The 23,370-nt window shown below is 45.3% G+C and overlaps 1 protein-coding gene across 5 annotated transcripts in view; it reads right to left on the bottom strand.

The window, feature by feature from the left end:
* Window positions 1-815: 815 nt before the first annotated feature.
* The window catches only part of CNDP1 (carnosine dipeptidase 1), a 30,043-nt gene continuing 7,488 nt past the window's right edge, over window positions 816-23,370 (bottom strand). The window contains exons 3-13 of one of the 5 annotated variants that reach the window (XM_044774880.2): window positions 21,224-21,373; window positions 20,286-20,448; window positions 19,489-19,577; window positions 15,168-15,368; window positions 12,398-12,482; window positions 12,066-12,158; window positions 6,670-6,830; window positions 5,430-5,594; window positions 3,922-4,063; window positions 1,685-1,832; window positions 816-1,493 (exon numbers count right to left, since the gene is read on the bottom strand). In XM_044774880.2, the coding sequence (XP_044630815.2) occupies window positions 1,427-1,493; window positions 1,685-1,832; window positions 3,922-4,063; window positions 5,430-5,594; window positions 6,670-6,830; window positions 12,066-12,158; window positions 12,398-12,482; window positions 15,168-15,368; window positions 19,489-19,577; window positions 20,286-20,448; window positions 21,224-21,373 (1,464 nt within the window). In that variant the 3' untranslated portion in view covers window positions 816-1,426. Of the gene's footprint in view, window positions 1,494-1,684; window positions 1,833-3,921; window positions 4,064-4,681; window positions 5,595-6,669; window positions 6,831-12,065; window positions 12,159-12,397; window positions 12,483-15,167; window positions 15,369-19,488; window positions 19,578-20,285; window positions 20,449-21,223; window positions 21,374-23,370 lie in introns of those variants that run through there. The other 4 variants (XM_070512854.1, XM_044774881.2, XR_006530773.2 and 1 more) reach the window with 4 other exon arrangements.

Genomic DNA, 23,370 nt, shown 5'->3' on the forward strand with positions numbered 1-23,370 from the left:
ATCTGGCGAGCATGGACTGTGCTTAAATAGTAAAGAGTACCAAACACCTGCAAATATTTAACCAAGAGGATTTGATGTTGTCCCGCACCAGAGAAGAAGTGGCTCCCTATGGATGCCTCAGCGAGGCTGATGCCACAGGTGGGTCCCGTTTCTGTGACAAGAGGCAGGGTAAGCTGGCCCCATGATCCAGCCATTTTAGACATGATGCAGCAAGCTTTAAAACTGACATTTCAAGAACCCACAAAGAGATGGAATATGTTGCACTTTGTTTTTATTTGGAATCATAAGAGAAACATTTTTAATAAACCCTTAAATTCTTCTCCATTAATGCTATTTAAATAGTGAATTCATAAAGATTGAAGTGATTTGTTTACTTATACTTAGCTGTAGAAAAATTACATGCTTTTTTTTATTTGTTTACACCATCACATCCAATCGAGCCAAACAAGATGGTCGACTAAAATGACTGATGAATGCAACCTGAGCTGATGGCTTTAAATTTGGGATGTGTTACTGATGTCAGGGTTGATCAGTTCTCTGTCTAAAATTGATGCTATTTAAAGCTTTGAACAATTTAGATGTAGTCACTGAGTAAAATTCCAACGGGGTGAGAGAAATTCCATCAGGACTGATTCTGCTGTGGTGAATTTACATGTGCGCAGGTGTCGGAGGGAGAGTGGCCTCTACCGATGGGGTAGTGAGACAGAACAGGATCAGGAGGGGCGGTGGGCTGGCACCACTCACAGCAAAGGTAAAGAGGCTTAGAATAAAGATATACTCATCTTCTCACAAGGAATCCCAAATGCCATAAGAATGTGAATATTGGTCATTTCTGTTTCAAAACTTTTCAAGAAAGGAAAAAGTGAAGGGGAGGCAAGAAGTTAATATGTATCACGCTTCAATAACTCATCTGAAAATGAACCCACAGGGAAATCATGGTAGTCGGTGGGGTAGACCAATGTTTTATTAACAGTATAAAAGGAATGTGTGGTGAAAGCAACAGTGACATAAGTACTGACAGTCAGTGGATGAATGATTATGTGTCATGAGCACCTCAGGACACAGCGAACTAGAGCAATTCCACCAATCAAATGGCAAGAGAAGTCTAACCAAAGAACCATCCTTATGCTGGAAGGGCAGAATGAGTCCAGTCCACGGACTACTGCGGCCAGACTTGGGGAAATCAAGTTGTTGAAGGTAGCTGTGACTTTAGAGAGGTGTGCAACAGAGACATTAAACCATTTCCAGTGTCTGTACCTTTAAAATATTTTATTACTGGTCCAAATGTCCAAACACATATTAAAGAGGGAAAATATTATTTACTGGACTGAAATTCTCTGGATATTTAGATTCTATTCCTGTCCAGGGGTGTGAGAGAGGGGATCTGTCAACAGCTCAGATGTAAGCTGGAAGGTTCCCGTCATTGTTAATGCAGCTTAGCCATCTCTAGGAAAAAGGCAGCAAATAATTTGGATCCCTCTATGTAGTTCCACCTAACAAAAGAAGAAATAAAGAGAAACTGTTATTTCCATTCAAATAATGGAGGAAAAGTAGTCTACAATTTAAACAAGAAGATTTGATGACATAAATTCAATCTAAAATATGCAGCATGTCGGAAGGTTACTGATGTGGACACCCTGTGGTTTGCACACTGAGAGATCAGCCCCCTCAGGAACCCGCTAACCTGTTGATTTTCTCATTTTGCGCGTGCTCTCCATCGTCCACAGCGCCCAGCGGGAGCATCATCACACTCTTTTGGATAACATCCTGGAATAGATTGGCAATTGGTATGGTTGATCCATCCCGGATCATATCTGGCTCTGTTCCAAACACTGAAACACAAGAAAAGAAGGCACTGAATGAATTAATGACAAGACTACCCCCAGTGATCTCCTCAAATGTCGTGTTTACTTTATCTTTCTTTCTTTTTTTTTTTTTTCACCATTAAATTTGGTGCCTGGGATAAGTAAGCGTCTTGATATCATGCAATTTATATTCTAAAATAGTCAATACAGCCAAGAAGAAAACTGTGGTTGCCTTATTTACTATTATTTACTTTTAAGAAATATTTTTAAATAATATTTTAAACTAATTTTAAACTTACAGAAAAGTTGCAAAAGTAGTATAGAGTTCTCATGTATTCCTTACTCTGCTTTCCCTAATGTTAACATCTTATATAACTATTGTACAGTTATCAATAATAGGAAATTAACATTGGATAATATTATTAGCTAGACTCAGACTTTATTTGAATTTCACTCTTTCCCTTCTGCTGTACCAGGATCCAATGCAGAATCCCACACTGCATTTTGTCGTTGCTCCTTAGTCTCCTCTTGTCTGTGACTGTTTCTCAGTCTTCCCTTGTCTTTCCTGAACTTGACCCTGCTGAAGAGTACTGATCAGTTGTTTTGTAAAATGTCCCTCAATTTGGGTTTGTCTGACGTTTTTTCACGATTGGAAGAGGTCATGTGTTTTTGGCCAGAGTACCACAAGAAGATGTACCTACCTACTTTTATGGTTGCTTCATGAATTAAATATTAGAAACACTAATATTAAATATTAGGAACACATTTCTTTGGTGTTTTGTGTTTCTTTTGTAACCAATATATGAATAAATCGCTGTACTCAACTATCACCTGAATGTTGCAGTGTTTGTACTCAACTTTCAAGGTATCCCATGAAACAGTTTTAATGGGTATCCTAGGGTCTAGAAAGAGAGGAGTTGAAACCTAGGCTATAGGTAAAGGTGCCAGAGATGGAGTGGGAATGAAAAATAAAATGAAGACACAAAAGAGAACATGCCATGTCTTCTGTATCCACAGAGCAAGGTGTGAATGTGAATAAAGATAATGTCCACTCGTGCATTGCTTAACGACAGGATACATTCTGACAAATGCATCGTTAGGTGATTTAATTGTTAGGTGGTTTAATTGTTGTGTACTCACACAAACCTAGGTGGTATGGCCTACCACACGCCTAGGTTATATGGTACTAATCTTATGGGACCGCTGTCGTACATGCAGTCCATTGTTAACAAAAAACTCGTTATGTGGCACATGACTGCTTTCTTAGCAGAACTGGTTTAGCACACAAATAGACAAAAAGGTGCCTTATGCATTCCTGCATTTTCCTGTATTTCATGTCTTTACCGTTGAACTTGACATTTCAATCACACATCTCTCTTCAGCTGGCATTCCATTTAACTTCCTAACTCTTCTTCCTCTTTTCTTCACCCCCAAATTTTACCGGTAAAATACTGCTACAATTGGGGGCAGGGGGGATGATTGTGTAAAGTACGGCTCTCAGTGTTGGACTTGTCCTCTAATTTTTGATGTTCGTGTCCCTTGTGCTCATAGACACAGAGAGTTAGTGCTCCAAGGAGGTCTGGAGGCCATTAAACCCAGACCTCTGTGACCGGGAAGAGCAAGTCCCGCAGGGCAGCCGAGTGCCAGCTTGCTCGCTCCACTAAAGCTTAGCTTCTTCATTTTTAACCCCAGAGGACTTCCTTTACTTTCGTGCAAGTTCAGCTGTGCTTTTAAAAGTTTTTGTGTATCGGCCAATATTTCCATGAGTTTTGCAGAAGGAGGGTTGGGAGGTTTCCAAGTCCATCATTTTTCCCCAAATTCAGGTCTCCAGAATGTGAATTTGAACCTGGCTTTGCTACTTCTAGCTGAGTGCCCTCCAGCAAATTATTTAATCTCTTCACACCTTAATCTGCACCCTGGGGAAGGCTGTTGGGAGGATTCATGAGACAGGGTGTATAAAGAGCCCTGAACCACACCGTTTACCATCAGTAATGCAGCCCATATAAAAGGAGAGTCCACATTGAAGTTTTAAAAGTGTGTGCTTTATCTACAGCCCCACCGGGTACCACCCCTTGTTCCCAGTGTAAACCAGCAATCAAAATAGCATCAGTCTAACCTGTTTTGATGGCTCTTTTTGCTGCAAGATACTGATTATCTTTAACATTTGCGATCCATGGGTGTAGTCCTAGTGCCATAGAAACAACCATCTGGTTGGAACTGTTTCTTTTGGAAAATATATATTCAAGATGCTGCTTTACCTAAAAGGTAACATTTTCAGTTGTAAGAGAAAATTTTGAGTTACTCTCATAGCCTTGTATCAAGAAACTGATTGGAATCCCAAGCTGACGCATTCAAGTGTTCTGATTTTCCCTTAGCTCTTCCAGAGGGAGGACGCTGAGTGAGCAGGGTCTCCAGGACCGAGAGCTTCACCCAGTGTGAGAAACACTTGCTCTCACTCCCACCCCTCCCAAGAACCTCCAATCCCGGTCCTGTCCCCACCCCTCCCTGACCACAGTGTCTCACTGTTAATGTTGGGTTATTATGAATTTGGGTAATTATGAAACCTTGAATGATGTTATGGGTAACATGAATATGATGAATGTTTGAGGTAATTATGAAACACAATACAAGTAGAACTTCTCAGTTTGAATATCCCTCTTTTTGGACTTAGTATCTTAATGAATATTTTGGGAACATTACACACTTGGAAATTTCCAAAAAGTGGGAGCAATTGCACACTAAGCTGTGAAGGAGGCTCATTGACAGCATCTTTCTCTCTCCCCTGGGCTCCATTCCCATTGCCACTATGGAAATCCACCCGAGAAAAACTCCATACTCTGAAATATTCATCCCTTCAACAAACATTTAAGGCACACCTGTTACGTGGCAGGAACTGTTTTAGGTGCTGGGACATAGCTGTGAGCGAGACGAAGACCGTCCTGCGCTCATGTAAAGTGTGTGCTGTGAGGAGGAGCAACAGTCCATCCAGAAAGGGAAGGAGGGAGGAAAGATGGAAAGAAAAAAACGGAGGGACGCAGAGGGGAAGGAGGATCTTTGAGAATGTAATTAGCGCTAAGACGACGAAAAAAGTGGACAGTGGATGGAGAGAGGCCGCCGAGGTATTCCTTGAGCTCCCTTCTTCAGAGTCTACCTTCTGTTCAACTTGAGGTACACTGATGATAGGTCGATACTTTAGACACGCACCTCCTTCCAGACACAAACATTTTCATTAAGGTGGCTGCTTTCAGGGGGTTGATTTCAGACATCATGGACAAACTAATGCTGGGGGTAAAGATTTTCTGGCTCACTCCAGCCGTAGACAAGTAGCTTCTCCATCTGTGTGTAAAACCAATCTTGCCTTTTTATCCACCATTTAATTTTTAAAAATTTCCCATCACTCCAACTCCAAATGGTTATTGGTCTGATGACTGTAATTGCATATAATTGAGAAAAGAGATTTTTACTTAACAAAAATCCTATTGGTTTCTTGACATTTGTTCCAGTCCCTTCTGTATTGGAAAAAAAATGATACTTCAACGCTAACAACTGAGCTGCTCACTACTGTGTGGCATCCGGCTCTCAGGAATGGCGCTGCTGGACAGAAGAACAATGCACGTTTGTTACCTGTGTTTCCACCACGGACATATTCATGTGAGGGACTAGACGGATTGAAAATTTTCCTATAACTCGGCCAGGTATGACTGTTTTAGCTCCAGGCTCCTCAAAGGCGCCCTCAATCCCGTGAATAGAAAGAGATGGGTACCTCCATAGGTGCATTAGAATTTCCTCCTAAATTGAAATAAAAGTATTTTATTATATGAAAGAATGTTTAATTAAAACTCATTTGAATTGTATTGCTTGCATCACCAATTTCTGTACATCTGTGACACGGTTAATGGCAAGTTAATTATCACCTCACTTAGATATGTCTGGACAAACAGTACAAGTGGACTTTCCCCTCAGGACACAAGATCTCTGCTGCCTTCGCCTGCCCAAGCCACTCCCATTGGCGAGGGCCCCTCGTCGCTGAAGTTTGCAGTTACTAGATGGCAAAGGGGCCCTTTCAGAAACTTGGGTTCAGTTATAAATTTCTATCCCAGTCATTGCAATGATAATTTGTGTGCTAAATGCATTTTATTTTTCAGAAGGCTTCAAAGAACTCCGCAGATGTTTGAGCCAGTTTTCAATCTTGCTATGGCCACTGTAGAGCTAGTCTGAGGAAGAGCTACACTTCATGATAATAAACTCTATCACTCTCCTCTGCATGCTTCTCCCTCTCTTGGCTGTTCCCCCAGGAACCAGCCATAGCTAGCAAACACCCTAGCAGGCAAGTGTTTTAAAAAGGAGGAGGAGGAGGAGGAGAAGGGAAAAGGAAAAAATCTAAATTTGCCAGTAACGCTTTAGGCTTTGGGCCTACTTATTACACCAAGGCAGCAGTGACGTAGCAGTCTACAGATTAGCCCCTAAGTCTCTTGGTTTTGTCTAGAAAAATGAACAATTAGGGTCATGGAGCTGGAATAACCTCAGACTATTCTCAATCTTTAAACAGTTAGGGAGCCCAGCTCACCGGCTGAAGACCGGCTTAGGATTGAGTCCAGAAAACTGATTTGGAAAAACACATCTGTGAAATAAGCCATTGCTCCATGGTTAGGTGCCTAAATCCAGTGCCAGTGGGACCCCAGATAAAGGTCTGGTTGATCTAGACCACAGGGAAGTGGCCTTGAAAGTGAAAGTCCCCCTTGGAATTAACATCTGCTTTCAGTTCTAAGATGTGCAGATAAACAGGACACAGTAAATTAAGCCTTGGGAAAATATTTGTTACCATCATTCTTCGTTCAGATTATCCATCAACTTGTGACCATACCTTGGTGTCAAACAGAAATTTCTTAACCTGGCTGCTATTCCGGTATTCTTCTAGGTCCAGGTCAATGGCTTCGTACATTTTTTTTTCCTCTTCAGTAAGAGGAGCCAGGTGGTCATAGATTCCAGGGATCAGAATGTGACCCGATGAGTCTACAAGGCTACCTACAAGATACACACAGGAAACAAAGCCACATGGAGTCACCAGTGTGCTGATGTTCTGGCCCTGGAGCAGGATCATGGGGGACTCTCCTGGGCTTGCAGCAGACCTTGTGACCGGCCCTGGTCCCCACAGCAGAGCCACTGGCAGCAACTCACATCCCAGAGATGATGGTCAGAAGAAAGAGCTGGTCACCCAGCAAACTCAGACTGAGTTGGACCCGCGTGAATGTCCACCTTGTCAATGGAGGGATGAAAACACACGACTCTGCAGTAAATTCCATTGGGTATGACTTACCTGCATTATATCCCAATTCTCAACTCCACCTTTATATCATAAACAAGCTTCTTTTTTTTTTAGTTTTATCTTATCATGAGTTAAAAAGTAACACATGTTCATTACAAAAAAAGTTTTTTTGAGGAAGATTAGCCCTGAGCTAACTACTCCCAATCCTCCTCTTTTTGCTGAGGAAGACTGGCTCTGAGCTAATATCCATGCCTATCTTCCTCTACTTTATACGTGGGATGCCTACCACAGCATGGCTTTTGCCAAGCGGTGCCATGTCTGCACCTGGAATCCAAACCAGCGAACCCCGGGCTACCGAGAAGCAGGACGTGCAAACTTAACCGCTGCGCCACCGGGCCGGCCCAAAAAATTTTCAACATATATGTTTATATATATATACATACCTGAGAAACTGAAAATCATCATTCCTTCTCAATTTCTCTCCTCCTACACACACCATAGTAATATAATAAATACTCATCTTTAATCAAAAGCATAATATCCCTGAGGTCTAGTCTATGAGATATACATCCTAACCACAAAAGCCTCCACAGTGAATAAGAAGATACTCAAATCTGTTCTTTATGAAAGAGTTTTGGACCAATAGGAATGGGGGAAAATCATCAGTGACTATCTATAAAAGAAACAGAAGTCAAGATTTAGCAAACACTGCTCACTATCTTGAGAAAGTACTTATCAAAGATACAATGCAACTAGCAAGTAGACTAACAGAAATGACAGGAAAATGTCTCCAGGGCAGCCAACTTAATGCCCATTCAAGTAAAGACACTTCATAAAGATATGCTTCATATTCTTGATGTGACAGTCTTTCTTGACAATATCAGAAAATTACTGTGAAGCACTGTATTTTCAAATCTTTCTGTTAAAGTCGATAATTACAAAGCACAGAGTTGAAGGCTCTAAGAGGATGGATGCATTCCACCTAGTTATTGGACACCTGCTGTGTTCTAGGCCCCAGAGGAATGAATACACAGGACAGCACTGTCTCTGACCACAAAAGGCTAAATATCAAGTGTGACCCAACATGAGCAGACCACCAGGTGGCTGGCTCTGTAGAGACACAATTAAAGCCAAGGTAAACACTCTACCAAAATCTACAGTACTGGGGACGGCAGTAGTGCGATACATAACGGGCTTCCCAGCACTCTGAGAATGATCATAGACAGCAAAGCCCTGAGGTCTGAGGGTGTCAAGGCAGCAAAATGTGAAGCAACTCTTCACTGTTCTGGTTTTCAACCACATCCTCCTTGGGCCCCCTCTCCTGGTCCTCCGAGGACTTTGCCCAGACTTGTGTAACCCCACTTTGGGGACAGTACTGCAGATTGCTGTGCATGCATCAGCCTCCCTGCAGGTCCTGAGTTATGGAATTCTCCTCATTTAGCCCAATCAAGCATATTGTATGTTGAGTAAATGACACAAACCCATTAGTAAAATTCAAGTCAAAATAATAAGCTGAGCTCTGAGTGATTGGGACTGGCACTGACTAGCACCCTCACCAAAATCAAAACAAAACATCAAAGTACCGCCAATAATACAATCACTAAGTCTTCCCTTTAGTGTATGTCCCTCAACTTCTGCTGGCATTCTTGTGTGCAAGAACAGAGCTGCAAAGATGAATAAGAGACAGACCCTGCTCACAAACCAGCCAGAAAGATGCAGGGTAAAGAAATAACTGTGGGTCCACGTGCAAAGAGCTGTAAAGAGGGGCAAACCATCAGGAGCACAGAGAGCACGCAGTGAACCAGCCAAGGAGGAAGCGTCAGGGAAGACGACAGCGTCACAGTGGGGCCTCAGAGGTTGAGTAGGATGCGACAGGCCCAGTCTCAGTGGTGAGAAGAGAGATGCATGTCTGAAACATCCAGTTTGACAACAACGAAGAGCTGAAATACTCTAGTAGCCAGGATGCTCAGTGTCCATCTTATGACACTGAGCTGTGACATTTTTCCTGTCATTTTATCTGGTGTTACCAGACATTACCACAGTGTGCGTGTTTGTGTGTTGGGGGGATTCAGATGTCATTAGCAAATTAGGCTGTGATTTGAGCAGCGCGGGCTCTCCACATGTCACTGCACATCTCCTGTAGAACTGCCCAGCCCGGTCCTCGGTGTAGGTTTCAACCTCGGACCCTGTTTTCTCAGGACACAAAGCAGCTGTCCCAGCTGCTGGCTCAGGCTGTGCCAGCAGACACACATCCTGACAGGAGAGACGCGTAATGCCCTCCTTTTCCTTCCCTTTACATTCACTTGCAGAGAAGTTTGATTAGAGAGAGCTCCAGGGGCTGCTCAGCACACTGCCCTGACGGAACCTCCATCCAGGAGTAGCGATGGGAAAACGCCGCCATGTGTGCCATGCAGATAATTCTGCTCCACATTTCCTATTTTGGTGTTTCTTTGCCCTAATGCTTCAATATCGAGTGCATTTGTATGAAAACAGGATGCTTAAGACTCCACCTCCCCCTTCTCATTTTCCACTTGAAACCACGATCCTGTGAATGTGAAGTAGTTTCTACAGCCACGGCTGCCTCGGCCAGGATCCCAGGCTTGGGGCATGCATGGGAGGCAGAGGGGGCCGCTTCTGAGAACTGTCCACAGGAAACGGAATCGTCCATCTCCGGGAGTCTTCTTGGAATTTTAACATTTTAATAATGTCGGATATTTGGTGCTTATACAAACGCCCTCGACCCAGTGATCTTTTCTACTTTGTGGCTTTTAGGAGAGTGCAGGGAGTGGGGAAATGTCTGCCAAGAGGAAAGCACAGAGGTGAGAGCTTTCTGTGTGAACATGAGGACCTCCACCTCCCACCTCCTGCCTCCCCGGCACACTGCACTGAAGTATCTTTGAAGCCAGGGAACTTATTGATTTCCCTTTGTACTCCCTCTTTGTACTGCCTAGTGGAGATTCTCATGCCTTTTACATAGTTGGCACTCAACAAACATCTGAGACCTATTAGTAATCATGGTGGTTATCAGGACCATACAGATGAGGAACTTGAAGGACAGAGAGGTTAGAAGATTTGCACATGGTCACACAGCAGTGGGAGGGCTGCCATCTGGGTTTCCAGTTTCCTGACTGATGTGTAGGGCACCTGCCAGCCTGCAGGGTGAGGACAGGACAGAACCGGCTCTCCCACGACATGACATCCTAATCTGTAGTGGCTGAGGTGGGGCGTGGGAGTCAAGATGCTATCGGGATTTCTCCACAACAGCCCTGCATGGCAGCAAGCAAAATTCCTGCTCGCCATCTGATCAGTGCTAAAGCTCCAGCTTCTGTCCTTACGTATTTGGACAAACCACATTAAAACCACACAGAGGGCACAATCCAGAATCACTTTGTTATGGATTGCTTATTTGATTTGTTTCAAAAATTAAAGAAAGAGAAGCCACATGCTTTTTGTTATGTTCACGATCCTGGTCTGACTTTTCCTAGTGGAGTAATATGCATTTGTGGGGCTAAATGGAATTCTGTGCCTGGGTGAAACCATACAATCTAAAAGGATGTTATGGAGCAGGCATGCTTGGGGGAAATCAAAATGCGCTATAAAGATTTGATGATGCCATTCCTAGGAAGGACAAAATTAGTTCTGGTAGAATGGAGAATTAACCTTTTTTCCCCCAAAAAAATATTAAGTTGCAAGCTATCTGAATTCTTCTGGAAACAATTTAAAGGAAAAGGGCTTGTTGTATTCTGTCTGAAAGTGTCAAGCAAGGAAAATATAGTCCAAGAGTTATATTCTAGGAAAACTAGAAGGCTGTAGAAGAATAGAATATGATAGATGGATAGAGAGAATGGGTAGATGATAGGTAGATAGATAGAGAGAGAGATCAATAGATAGATGAAAGATCAATAGATAGAATAGCAGGGGCCGGCCCCATGGACGAGTGGTGAAGTCCATGCACTCTGCATTGGTGGCCCAGGGTTTTGCAGGTTTGCATCCCGTGTGCAGACATGGCACCACTCACCAGGGTCACGCTGAGGCGGCGTCCCACACAGCACAACCAGAGGCGCTCACAAGTAGAATATACAACTATGTACTGGGGGGCTTTGGGAAGAAAAAAAAAGAGGAAGATTGGCAAGAGTTGTTAGCTCAGGTGCCAATCTTTAAAAATAAAAAATAGAATAGTAGATGATAGATAGATAAAATAGATCATAGATAGAATAGTTAGATGATAGATGATAGGTAGAGAGATGACAGATGATAGGTAGATGATTGATAATAAAGATGGATAGATAATAGCTAGATAGATAAAATTTCATTATTTAATTTGGGGAATGAAGGAGCAGGAAGCTCTACATCTAAAGATGATGCAGAAGACCCTCAGGAGACCTCCCACCAAGTTGGCCCTGCAGGCTGTCCTAGACTGCCAAGTCCCTGCCGAGACCAGAGGGATGCAAGCGGGTGGGGCTGAGGTTGGAGCTGTGTGAACAAGGAAAAAGTGGCGACTTTTACTGATTGATCCCATAGAGGGCATGCTTATGGGCAGTTTGCCCAAAAGAGGCACACTATAAAATTTGCATAAAAGTGCCCTTTGTGCCAGGTGAGACAGAGCCAAGTGTTGTGGAGTCTGAAGCTCATGTAACCTGAGAAGCTCTTTTTAAAAAAGAACACCAAAATTATGAATACAAAAGTTCACTGTCCCTGCCAGGACTGCGGAAGGGCCTCCTGCAGGTGAGGCGCTGAAAATGAAGCTTCCTTCAATCCCAGGAGCCCCCTGGGTGCTGGGCAGTCCTGACCTAGGCGAGAGCGACAGGGTGAATCAAGGCGGGCACTTGGCTCTCTGGAAACACACACTCTCACACACTCACACACACACGTAACTGCTGCCTGTACACACCAGGCACTCTACAGGAAGCCAGGAGCAGGGGGCAAGAAGCGAACTCACTGGAGGCTCTGGGCCACTTGGGGCCACAGCAACCTGCAAAAACGAAGCCATGTGCCGTTGATATTCTTTGGCACCATCTCTGGATGCTTCTGCAGAAGGGTCTCTATGCTATGGTTCTTGAGTGTGGCTGGAAGTGTCGCAAGGTCCACTAAAAGAAAAGGAGGCGAGTTGAGGGAGAGTTTCAGTCCATGAGAAGAAATAACGTGGGCTTAACGAGCCTGAGGAACATCTAGCCAAAGGCGGTAAAGTTAAGAACTCCGTTTTTCTTCTACTCCATACTTATTCAGAGCTGGTTCAGAAACCAAGGGAGGAGAGACACTGAGTCAAACAGAACTGTATTTTGTAGATTCCTTGGTGCTTAAAAAGTGAAATGAAATACGACATTACCGAGAAGAGCAATCAAATCAGCCATTGGTTCATTAAGGATACCACCAAAGGTTCCTGAATGAAAATCTTGATCTCTGCATTTCACCTGTGAGAAAGGTAAAAGAGAAGACAGCTGCTTACCAAGTGGTTGCTTGAGCGATAGCTTTCACGTGGTGTCCCTCAGGACTCAGGTGGGTGACCTGATGTCGTCACTTCTTGTATTTCTGTCACACGACTTGGAGCATCTACCCCTCCCATGTCTTCACTTCCCACTGAATCCCCTGAAACTGACTTCAGCCCCCAACTATTCCACTAACACGGTCTTCTCCAAGATCACCAGCCCTCCTTGGCCAGATTATTGATGTTTATAGAGTAAGCTTCCTCTTGTTTTCACCCCATCTGTTGCTCACACCTTCTTCCAGAAAAATTCTCTTCCTGTGGTTTCTGAGAAACCTTCTCCCCTTTTTTCTCTTCTTGCCTGCAGGACAATTCTATTTATGTCTCCTCTAATAACTTCTTTTCTGTCTCCCATTCCTGCAGCTTAATCCTTGGATCATTCTTTCTCTATGTACAGAGCTTCGAGAACTCACATGTCTTCATTTACTAATTCCGTACTCTTAAATGTCCATCTCTGTAGATATGACCTTTTACCCACCCAGTAGACCTAAAATTTTGGTTGCTTATGGTGCAAGACACTTTGGTGTGCTCCCAGTTTTTGAAATGTGGTAGGTCTAGAAGCGAACTTCACATCTTCTACAATTTACTCTCTACCAGCTTCCCCAATTCCAAAACGAGGACAGACCGCAGTCCTGTAAACCTATCACCTTAAGGTGATATTTGATTTCTTCTATGCACATCGTATCCAATCCATTACCAATTCCTAATGAGTTATTTTTAAATTGTCTCTTTGGCTCATTCCCTGTTGTCATTCCTGCTCTGCTCCCATCTAGCTTTAAAGTCCCGCCAGGGGAATCTTTCATGTAGTCACTTTATTTCATTAGGCAGTAATACTAACCAAGCACTTCACAGTTTGCAGAGCCCCACCTCCAAAATCTTAAACCCTTATTCCAACTTCTGGTCACAACTTCTCTCCTCCCAGCTCCCTTGTCACTTGCCTGCACTCTGCCTGCTGTTGGTCTCAGCAAAATGTCCAATCCCTTGATCCCTCCAAGACTTCCCCACCTGTCATCCTCCTGTCTTTCTTTTTTCCCCCATTCAAACTAAATGCCACTGTTCATCACTTCAACCTTTCTGTCCTCAATGTCATGATTTGCTTTTCCCTGCTTCCTCCATCACACCACCTGGAATTACCTCAACCCTGGATGGATCCTACCACTTGGACCTTCTCCGTCCATGGCCACTGAGTACAGCTGCAAAAATTACCCAACAGCACAGACACATGACTCTATACCCCTCATCCTGCTGACACATCTTCATGCTCCAGTCTATTCTCTGATCCCCAGAGAGACCATTAGGGATACCACCTGGTAAGCAGAGAGACCACTTCAAGCAATCACTTCTCCGCAGATTAGCTTCCTTCCTTCTCAAGAGAAAAAATAGAGGCCAATAACAGGGGAGATGTTCCACAACTTTCACCTCTCTAACTCCATCTTGCAGCTGCAACCACCTGATACCCTTGCACAAGAGGGGAACTCCCTCACCTGGCTCAGCTCTCACCCCTCCGACCTCCTCAGGGCCTCTGTTCTCACGAATGCCCCCTCTCCCCAGGAGGTTTTCTACTGTCTCTTAAAGGCTCTCTGAGTCTATGCTCCCTTGAGCTGCTATCCCAGCTCGCTCCTTCTTTTCACAGCCAAGTTTCTTGAGCGAGATTTCTACAAGGACCATGCGGCTTCCTCTTCCCTTCCACTCCCACATCATCTCTTGAAGTATCTGTATCTCCTGGCAGTAAACTCCTTGAGGGCAGGTGCTGTTTTATTCAGTCCTGTATCCTCTGGCACTCAGCATCAGCATGTCTAGCGAATAGGAAGCACGCACTCATTCTCAAATCCACAAGAATGCATGAGTGTGTCATCTTCGCTATACCACCTCCTTCTCATGACAGCCGGGGTTGGATCAGGTACGTATCATTAGCACACACATTGCTATACGTGAAGACAGACTAAAGTGGCTAAAATAACTCATGGTTGCCAGGGAGGGACTTTCTGATTCTAAACGGTATGCTCCATCACAGGCTGTCTGTATTCATAGAAAAGGAGAAGGAAACAGACTAGGTGTCAAATGTGAACTGGATGTTGCACCTAGTGGTCACAACAAACCTGGGGGGGATGGTTATTGTGCCCACTTTATAGGTAGGGAAACTGAGGCTCAGAGGTTGAGGTGCCTTCACAAGCCTGTCCATCGTGTGAGTCAGAGTACAGACGCAGGCCTCGGCAAGGCCAGCAAAGCTTCTCTTTCCATCCAAGATGCGGCAGGCAGGCACCGCGGAGCAGGTAATATTCCTGTCACAGCATCCCCATCACCTGCTTAGGTGGCATCCTTAGCTTAGCTCCCGGGGCTGCTGCTCCTGCCTCCAAATCCCACAACCGTAGTTCCTAAACCTTTTGGTCTGTGAGTCACAAACCCCTCTGAATCCTTTCTCCAGAAAACTGCAAAGCACATCCACCCTCAGCTTGGGAGTCTTCACGATCGCCCCAGTCCCAAGACCTCCGTGATCCCCCGGGCCGCACATCCAGGTCAGGGTCCCAACTCTGCTCTCACAAGAGCCTTCTCTCTTCCCCACCAAGGTCCCTGAATGGATTCCTCCCTGTGCGCCACCGTCGTTTGCAAATACCTCCACAGTGAAGTAGCTGTTCCCTCGTGTTCCATAGGTGAGCGCTGGCTTCCTCTGGCTGATCCACAGATTATCTGAAATTACCACGTAGTCTACACTGGAGAAGAACCGGTCCTTTTCTCTTCTGACAAGCTCCTCCAGAGTGACAGAACCTGCTTCTTCCGTCCCTTCAATGATGAATTTGATATTCACGGGGAGATCCTGAATTAACAAATTAACAATGGGACAAACCATTCTGTCAAAAAACTGCACAACTTGCCCCTTCACCTTTTAAGGCCCAGGATTAGTTTGGATGTAACATAAATACATTCTGTTATTATATACATTCAGTGTATGGGTTGTTTACATCCCCAATAGTTCTGTTTACAACACAGGAATTTTAACTAAGATTGGGACAGAGAATTCAAGATAATGCCCAGTGTGTACACTCTCGCATGACCCATCAATTTGATGTTGATGATAAAGAATTTGGGGAAGGAATTCCTAAAGGAAAGCACCAGCCACACTGCAGAGCTGTGCTGGGCCAGCCCAGACAGACTCGCTTTCCTCCTTCTCCCAGAAAGGGATTTTTCCAGAAAGGTTACTCAATTACAAATCTCTCTTCTGTCCTCATAATTCTGAGCATGATAAATGAGAACTCTTGCCTTTGAAAGACTGTCTAATGTTTAAGCCTCAGGATAATTTTTATTTCAAGTATCTGTTATTTTTCAGCTGTGGGTTCAATCTGCCTTTTGACTCATTCAAAGGCTTTGATCTTGTAGCAAAATGGAACTAGAGTTTTTCTCTAGTTAATATCAGAGCACGGAATAGCTCCTTTAAAATTTTTACAATGTGCTTTTTCCCCCATTTGGTTTTGATCTTTTTGTATCTTTATAATTTATAACTTCATATCTTTGAGAGCCACATGAAGAAGAGAGGTCAGAGTCTTTCCCTGGAGCATAAGACATAGCAGGAGGCTCTAAAAGTGATTCTGTGCAGACCAACGACAGCACAAACATGCTAATTAGTTCTACTGAGTGGGACTGACTCGCCAAAGATTAACAAAGGCAGGATGAGTGGAGGATTATCTATGAAAAACAAGTGACCTTCGGTCATTCAGCTGGTTAAGGGCATTTGGGGATAATGATTTGTTGAAGTGTATCCCTTGCATACATTTCTATGTGTCTTAGGAAGTTAAGCTAAAGTTCTGAAAACCCTGATATTTGAAAACACTTATTAACATTTAACTAGAAAACAATTGCTGAGAAGTAATTGGAAAGCTAAGAATTTTCTGGCAAAATGTGATTAATAAAATACAAGTCAATAGCTATTAAGTGGAGGAGGAGGAGGATGGGCCAGTAGCCAGGCCTGGGTTTTGGTCTCTGCCCTGTTCCTTGATGCCCAAGGGACCTGGGACAAGTCATTTAACCTTTCAGCAGCTCACGTCTCTATCCGTGCAATATGGTTATTAACATTGCTCTGCCTCGGGCTAAAGTAATCCAGTGGGGTGATGTACATGAAGTGCTCTGTAATGGAGACAGAAAGACAGGATGGAAGGGCAGGAGGCACAGGAAGGAAGAAGCCAGCGGTCGTGGTGGCCTGGCTCGCGCGGACGCTGGAGCACCTTCACATCTGTTGCTTCATGGAAGCCCAGAAGCTTCATCATTCCTAGCTCACAGATGTGGAACATGAGGCTCAGAGATTAACCGACTTGTCCAAGGGCAGAAAATATTTCTTAGGTTTTGTACGTGATTATGTAAGTTTCAGAGGTGAAAATTGAAAAAAGCAAAGCAGATTTTGGCCTTTATGTAGGAACTTCCTTTTAAACATCTCTTTTTCTCCCCATAGAAACAAGGAAAAAGAGAGAAAAGGGAGGGAGAGAGAGAGGGAGGGAAAGAAGGAAGGAGAGAAAGAAAGAAAGTGGAGAGAGAGAATCAAAGAAAGAGAGAGAGAAAAACCAAGGCCACATTCAGTGCTCAGGGCTTATTTAGAGCGAGCATCAGCAATGAGAAGAGGACTTTGGAGTGGTCAACAGACCCAGCCGGAAAATGCTCTGATTTATTGAGCCTGTCTTTCTCGATAAGATAAAGCAGTTGAGTGAGCACAGTTAAATCTCATCTCTTCTGCTTATGTCTCAGGAGCAAACAAACGGATGAAAGAGCAGCCCCCGGCCTCTGAGGAAATCGCCTCCAGGAGAACAGACTGCAGCCAGGACCGTCTCTGAGGGCCAGGGTTTGGGAGAGGCACCCTCAGGGATGGAACTACGCTCTGGGCGTGAGCTGGGCTGCTCTACCCGGTGTTGTGTTTATCCTGTGGAGACAGCACCCAGAGATTGATGCCTACTCCCCTAGTCCTCACCAGAATGGGCAAGGTGGAGACGGGCACAGCCGAACCCCAACCTTGAACCTCCTCCATCCTGGAAGAGGTGTGCTGCTCCCAGAGCCTCTGCTGGGGCCAGCAGCCGGGACAGTGGGCAAAGGGCTTGCTCTGTGATGGTGTCCTTGAACCGAACAAAGGGGACCCATTTCCTTCTTAAATTTCCAGTGTTCAAAAATGCTTAATTCAATTAAGCCATGCGAGCAAGATGAAGGAAAGGTGGCAGAGCAAGCCCACAAAATCTGTCTGCACCCCAAGTCACACAGCTAATCCTTTGTGGATCCCAGCCTAGAACTGGCCCTGTCTAATTCCTGTGCATGTCCCAGCACCCACAAAGCCAACACGAGCCTCCTTGTTATTAAAATACCACATTGGACAATGTTTATATTAGCTGCTTCTGGAAGTTTGTGTAAAATGTCAATCCTATGACCTAAAAGTTGCAGATGTCAGACTTCCCATTACAAACTGCACGGCAAGGAACATTCAACAATGGACACCTCAAAGGTTGGGTCTGAGTAGAAGAGAGACTTTGGCTCAAAGGGCCCTGAGGAACTTTCTAGAAAGCTGAGGCCCTCTCAGTGTGCTTCAGGAGACCCCAGGGCTGTGAAACAGGTCCAGGGTGAGCAGGGGAACAAGAGGAGAGTCCTCAAGGCCGGGACCACAGAGACCTGTGCCTCCAGCCCCATGACCTCTCGTAGTACCTGGCGCACAGTAGGTCCTCTGAGCATGTTTCCTGAACTTAACATGCAGGAGAGGCTAACGGGTTGGCTTTGCTTGGGAAGTGCTTTGGGAGTCAGGGTGTAATGATTGTGCCTCTCCTTCTTCCTCTTCCCTCTCCCATTTCCTTGGCCATTTCCAATGACTCCTCCCACCATCTCCAGCCCGGGAGCTGCCTCCTCTCCTCGGAAGTTTCCCTGAACTCGGAGCTGGCCCAGCCACAGTGTGGGAGTTTTCCAACTTCCCCAGAGCTGGAAGTAAGAACAGGGGCTAGGAGCCAACAGCCAGGCTCTCCCCATCTCAAGTTCACTAACGAGATGGGCCATTTCTGCGTAAAATGGAAGTACATCATCAAATAAAACCAGTGTCAGAAAGCCGGCCACCCAAATTAACACCCTCATTTTTACAGAACAGAATCTGAGGCCGAGAGAGATCAATTCTCCTGCCTGTAGCCACACAGCTAGATTGAATCCTCTGTTTGGAGTCTAAGCACATTGACTAGTAGAAGAGAAAAGAATGGTGTGAGACGAAACCATCCTGTGAGAGCATCACACCAGACAGTCAAAGATGCATACCTGGTCCACCAGTCCTGGCCTCTGGTGGCCTGAAGAGGAGCCCTCCTGCTCAGAGCTGCAGCCCCACCTTTCTTCCAGAACCCTTATCTGGACTTCTCTTGAAACTACTTTCCACAAGAATGGAAGGAGATTTAAGGATTCAGACAGAATGTCACATAACCAGAGATTTCTATGTTGATAATTTGCAAAGTAGCAATATTTTTTTAAAGTGTATGCCTGTTTCTATTAATAAAACTATACTTTGTGATAAGAAAGAGGAGAAGATAAAAAAAAAGACAAGCTAAGGTAAGATAAAGGTAAAAAAAGAGAAGATAAGATAAGGAGAAAAAAGACAAGTCCCAGCAGATAGTAATTTAGCTCACCATGTTTTTTGTTGTGTTTCCTTTTCCATTGTGGTCAACAGTGCAGGCTCAGACCAGCTGGGTGGCTTTGCACAAGCTCCCTAACCTTCCCCAGCCTCACTCTCTTCATCTGTAAAGTGGGTGTGATTGTAATACACACCTCCAAGGATTGTAGGAAGAGGAAAGGACACATGCAGTTTAAAGCGCAGAGCACAGTGAGTAGCTCAAAGCACACTGCCTTTATCATCCTCCTCATCCTCATCACCCTCATCCTCATCATGTCGCCATCATCATCATCACCATCCTCTCTCCCAAACGCAGCTGGTCACCCACCTCTTCCATGGCTCTGAATGCGCTCACAGCATTAATCCACGCTAAAACGGGGCCTTTGTTGTCTGTTGCTCCTCGTCCGTAAAGTTTTCCTTTAAAAATGGGGGAAGAATTTTCAAAAAAGCACAGACACCTCTGCCAAGTTGAGTGGGTTAAGAACAGAGGTAGTTTTACAAGTAATCATTTTAACAGTGCTTTCTATTTTTCCAGGTACGAATCTTGCTCTGAAATCTCAAAGCATGATTTCTTATGTACAGATAGTAGGGTCATCACCTAGTCAGAGAATGTAAGCTAATTGGAAATATACAAATCCCCTTGGCCTTAATAGTAATTAGTTATTTCATCCAAGTTCATTGAAAAGGACCTGAGGATTTGCTGTGGAATGTCACGCAACATAGGCTCTCACTTTGAGACTTTACGATTGGAAGAAGAATGAAAAAAGAGTGTGTGTCTATCTCCACTAACCTTTCTTCTTCTTTTCTTTATAAAACATAATTACATTTGGTATATTTAAAAAGGAAAATGTGTGACCTAGACAACTATTTTCCTCACAACCCAAGAACTCCCATCATGGGGAGCTAGTCCCCCTAGGGGCACAAAGTTTCATAGTTTCCTCCACAAATGAAAGAAAATCAGCCTCATTGGACCAACTATGAGACTACAGACAATGAGAGCAGCATTCTGCTCCTTCTTAACAACAGGGGAGGGCCTGCAGCTGGAGACAGGAGTCACATCTTAAATTCTTAAGCCTGTAAGCAATCCTTTATCCATGGGGGAACGCAGCACTGGTGGTCACATACCGTCCACCTCCGTCAGCGTGTAAGGGTCCGTGAGCCACCCATCTTCCCTTCTAGCAGGCTGCACGTCCAGGTGGCCGTAGAAGCACACAGTGGGTTTCTTCGGATCATTCCCCAGTTCGGCTAGGATGATGGGAGGGATCGGGAGAGTCTGTCCATTGGGCAGCTGCAGATGGAAAATGGACCACATTAAAAAAGAAAACAAGATTTGGCTGTTCCAGAAAATCCAAAGACACGACATTAGGAGTCCTGTTTCTACCCCTGGGTCCTCGTAGAGCCCATGTAATTCTTCCAATCATCACTTTTTCCAGCTCTAAAATGGGTACCTTGAGACACTTTTCGTTAAAACATCAAACAATTAAAAGTAAGTACTCCCTCAGAGACACTGACAAATAGTATACTTAATTGAAAATCTCTCCAATCCAAACTCAGACTCAGCTAGCTTGAATTAGGTGGACATGGTTCTGGAAAACAGACCACTTAGAGCCTTGTCTGGACTAAAGCTGGCGGCATGGGGCACGTGGGTCTAAGACGGCCATTTGTGATTGCGTGGCAGTAGTAGCAATGACTCTGATAAAGGATCGCAGCTCTACATACGGATGGCCTTTCAGGAAGACGCATTTGAATTTAAAGGGAAGGACAGTTTGGGATAAACTTGAACCTTACGAGCAGGTTGTGAATAGTATGGGGGCCTCTCTGTAATGAGCTGACCTCCGCTCCTCTCCTCCACTTGCCCCCCACCCCCGATCCTGACATGATGAGGAATCAGTAAAATCGTCTCATTTGGCACCAGGTGGAATTTTTCATCCTTACTGGGAATTGAGATTGTGGGGCTTTTTTGTTGAGGATCAGGGTAAGTCCCCATCTTGGCCCCACCAAGGGAAGGTATGGCCCATGTACAGGGAGTGGCAGCTCGTAGGTGGGAGGGGGCCACCCAGCACCTGCTGAGAGCCCCCGTCCACGGAGTCCACGCTGGCTCCCAGGTGCCGGAGCTTGTCTGCAGCCAGGGCCATCATTCGGAAGAGCTCTTGTCTGAGGCGAGGCACAGGCTGGATGGAGTCGCTCTCAACGGCCACCCACTCCTTCAGCGTCTGTGAGGAAAGGCGACGAGGTGATCAGCATGAGGGGGTCATCCAGGTCTACTCGGGGTGGGGCTCTCTTCCCGGTGCCGGTTCTCAAGGGCAGGAGGCCCCACACCCCCAGCGCTCTCTGTTTGTCCTGAAGACTGAGCTGGCAGCACGCGACACTCACAAGAAGATGGAGGTTCAATCAAGAACGGAGGCCAGAGACCTCTGGTTAATAAAGAAGATGAGGCAGGACGCGCTGGGCTGGAGGGTGCCTTCCTAAAACCCTGGCTGCTGCCTCCTGGGTCCTCCAGGGTGGCAGAGAAGGGCAGGCCCCAACTCACTGTTTCTAGTTACTAGGAACCGAGAGCAGCTGGCCAGCCACACCCGCTCCAGAATTCTGGGCTTCCCACAAGTGCCCCTGGAGGCCTCTGGCCCTCACGGGTCACTCTCATTCAACCCCCTGGTGGCCTCAGCTGGGCTGCAGGGCTCCTCCTGAGCACCCTTTGCGTTTAGGATCCGCGGGCAGAGTACCCCGGCACTCAGCACAGGGTGGTGCAGGCAGGCAGCCTTGGTTCCGCCCTCTATAGTCGGTGACTGAGTACCTTCCTGGAACTCTCCTAGCCTCAGCTTCCTCATCTGTCTGAGGAGCAATGCTCCCTAACTGCAGGTTACAGTGAGTGTGACATGGTGATGCAATGAGAAATATGTATCTTGGCCTTTGTTCTGGGCTCTTGGCCAGCGCTCCTAAAACCTTTGTAATTTCCTAGGCGATAAAGGTGCTGGGAGCATCTTTTGTTCCAGGATTTGGTCTCTGCCTCGAGTTCCTAACCCAGAGCTCCTCATGCGCTTGGAATTATCTGGGTGATCGGAGCATCTCTTGTTCTAATGAGGGAATGCTGGTGGTCCCTGGATAGGGGCTGTCACCAGGAAGACCAAGCGTGATTATAAGCTGGGAACTTTCAACCCCAGCCCACATCCTCAGGGGAGGGGGAGGGGCTGGGGAGTGAGTCAATAATTTATCATGCCAACGTGATAAAGCTTGCATAAACATCCCTAAAGTGCGGCGTTCCAGGTAGGTGAACACCTCCAGGTGCCGGGAGGGTGGTGTGCCCCAACCCCACGGGGACAGAAGCTCCTGTGCTGGGGACCTTTCCGGTCCTCAATACACACCTTCATCTGGCTGTTCGTCTGTGTCCTTTATCATGTCTTTTAGTATGTGATAAACCGGTAAAGGTAAGGTAAATGTCTCCCTAAGTTCTGGAGCTGTTCTAGCAGATGATTGAACCTGAGGACGGGGTCGTGGGGATCCCCAACTGGTAGCCAAGTCAGAGAGAAGTGCAGGGAACCTGGAGACCTCATACTTGAGACTGGCGCTTAGAGTCAGCGGTGGGGGGGGGGGGTGATGCTAACTCCAGGTAGATCGTGTCAGAAGTGAGTCAAACTGTAGGACACCCAGTTGGTGTCGCAGAGAATTGGAGAATTGCTTCTTGTACAAAAACACACACATCTGGTCACAGATGTGAGTGGAGTAGTGGAAGAAAACAAATTTCCTTTCAGTGAGGATTAAATAAGATACAGTGCACAGAAAATACAGCTCAGTGCCCGGCCCTGAGTGGGCACTCAATAACACCAGCTAACGTTGAGTTATCCAGAAAAATCATTCACAGTCCAGTATCAGCACTGAGTTGCTCATACTGGGATAGCCATAGTTTTTATTAAAAACCACTCATATTTTGGATGACTGATCTTGAACTCCCTATTTTAGTTTACTCTCTATTCTGGATGTAATGCTTTTACTTTATCATAAAGAAAGTTATTTCACCTTAAGGAATATTGTGTTTTACATTTTTTAACTAGAATTTATAGAGCAGATGCTGCCAAGTTATCCTTACATTTGATGGATTGGGTATATTTGAGGAAGTTGCAAAGAGAAGAGAAGAGTTTTGGCTGAAAGACCCAAATGGGCGCATGCTCCCACACATGCTGTTCCTCTCTCCTCTAATTCCAGCAACACGGAAACC

Source organism: Equus asinus, chromosome 7 (genome assembly GCF_041296235.1).
Source record: "Equus asinus isolate D_3611 breed Donkey chromosome 7, EquAss-T2T_v2, whole genome shotgun sequence".
NCBI lineage: Eukaryota > Metazoa > Chordata > Mammalia > Perissodactyla > Equidae > Equus > Equus asinus.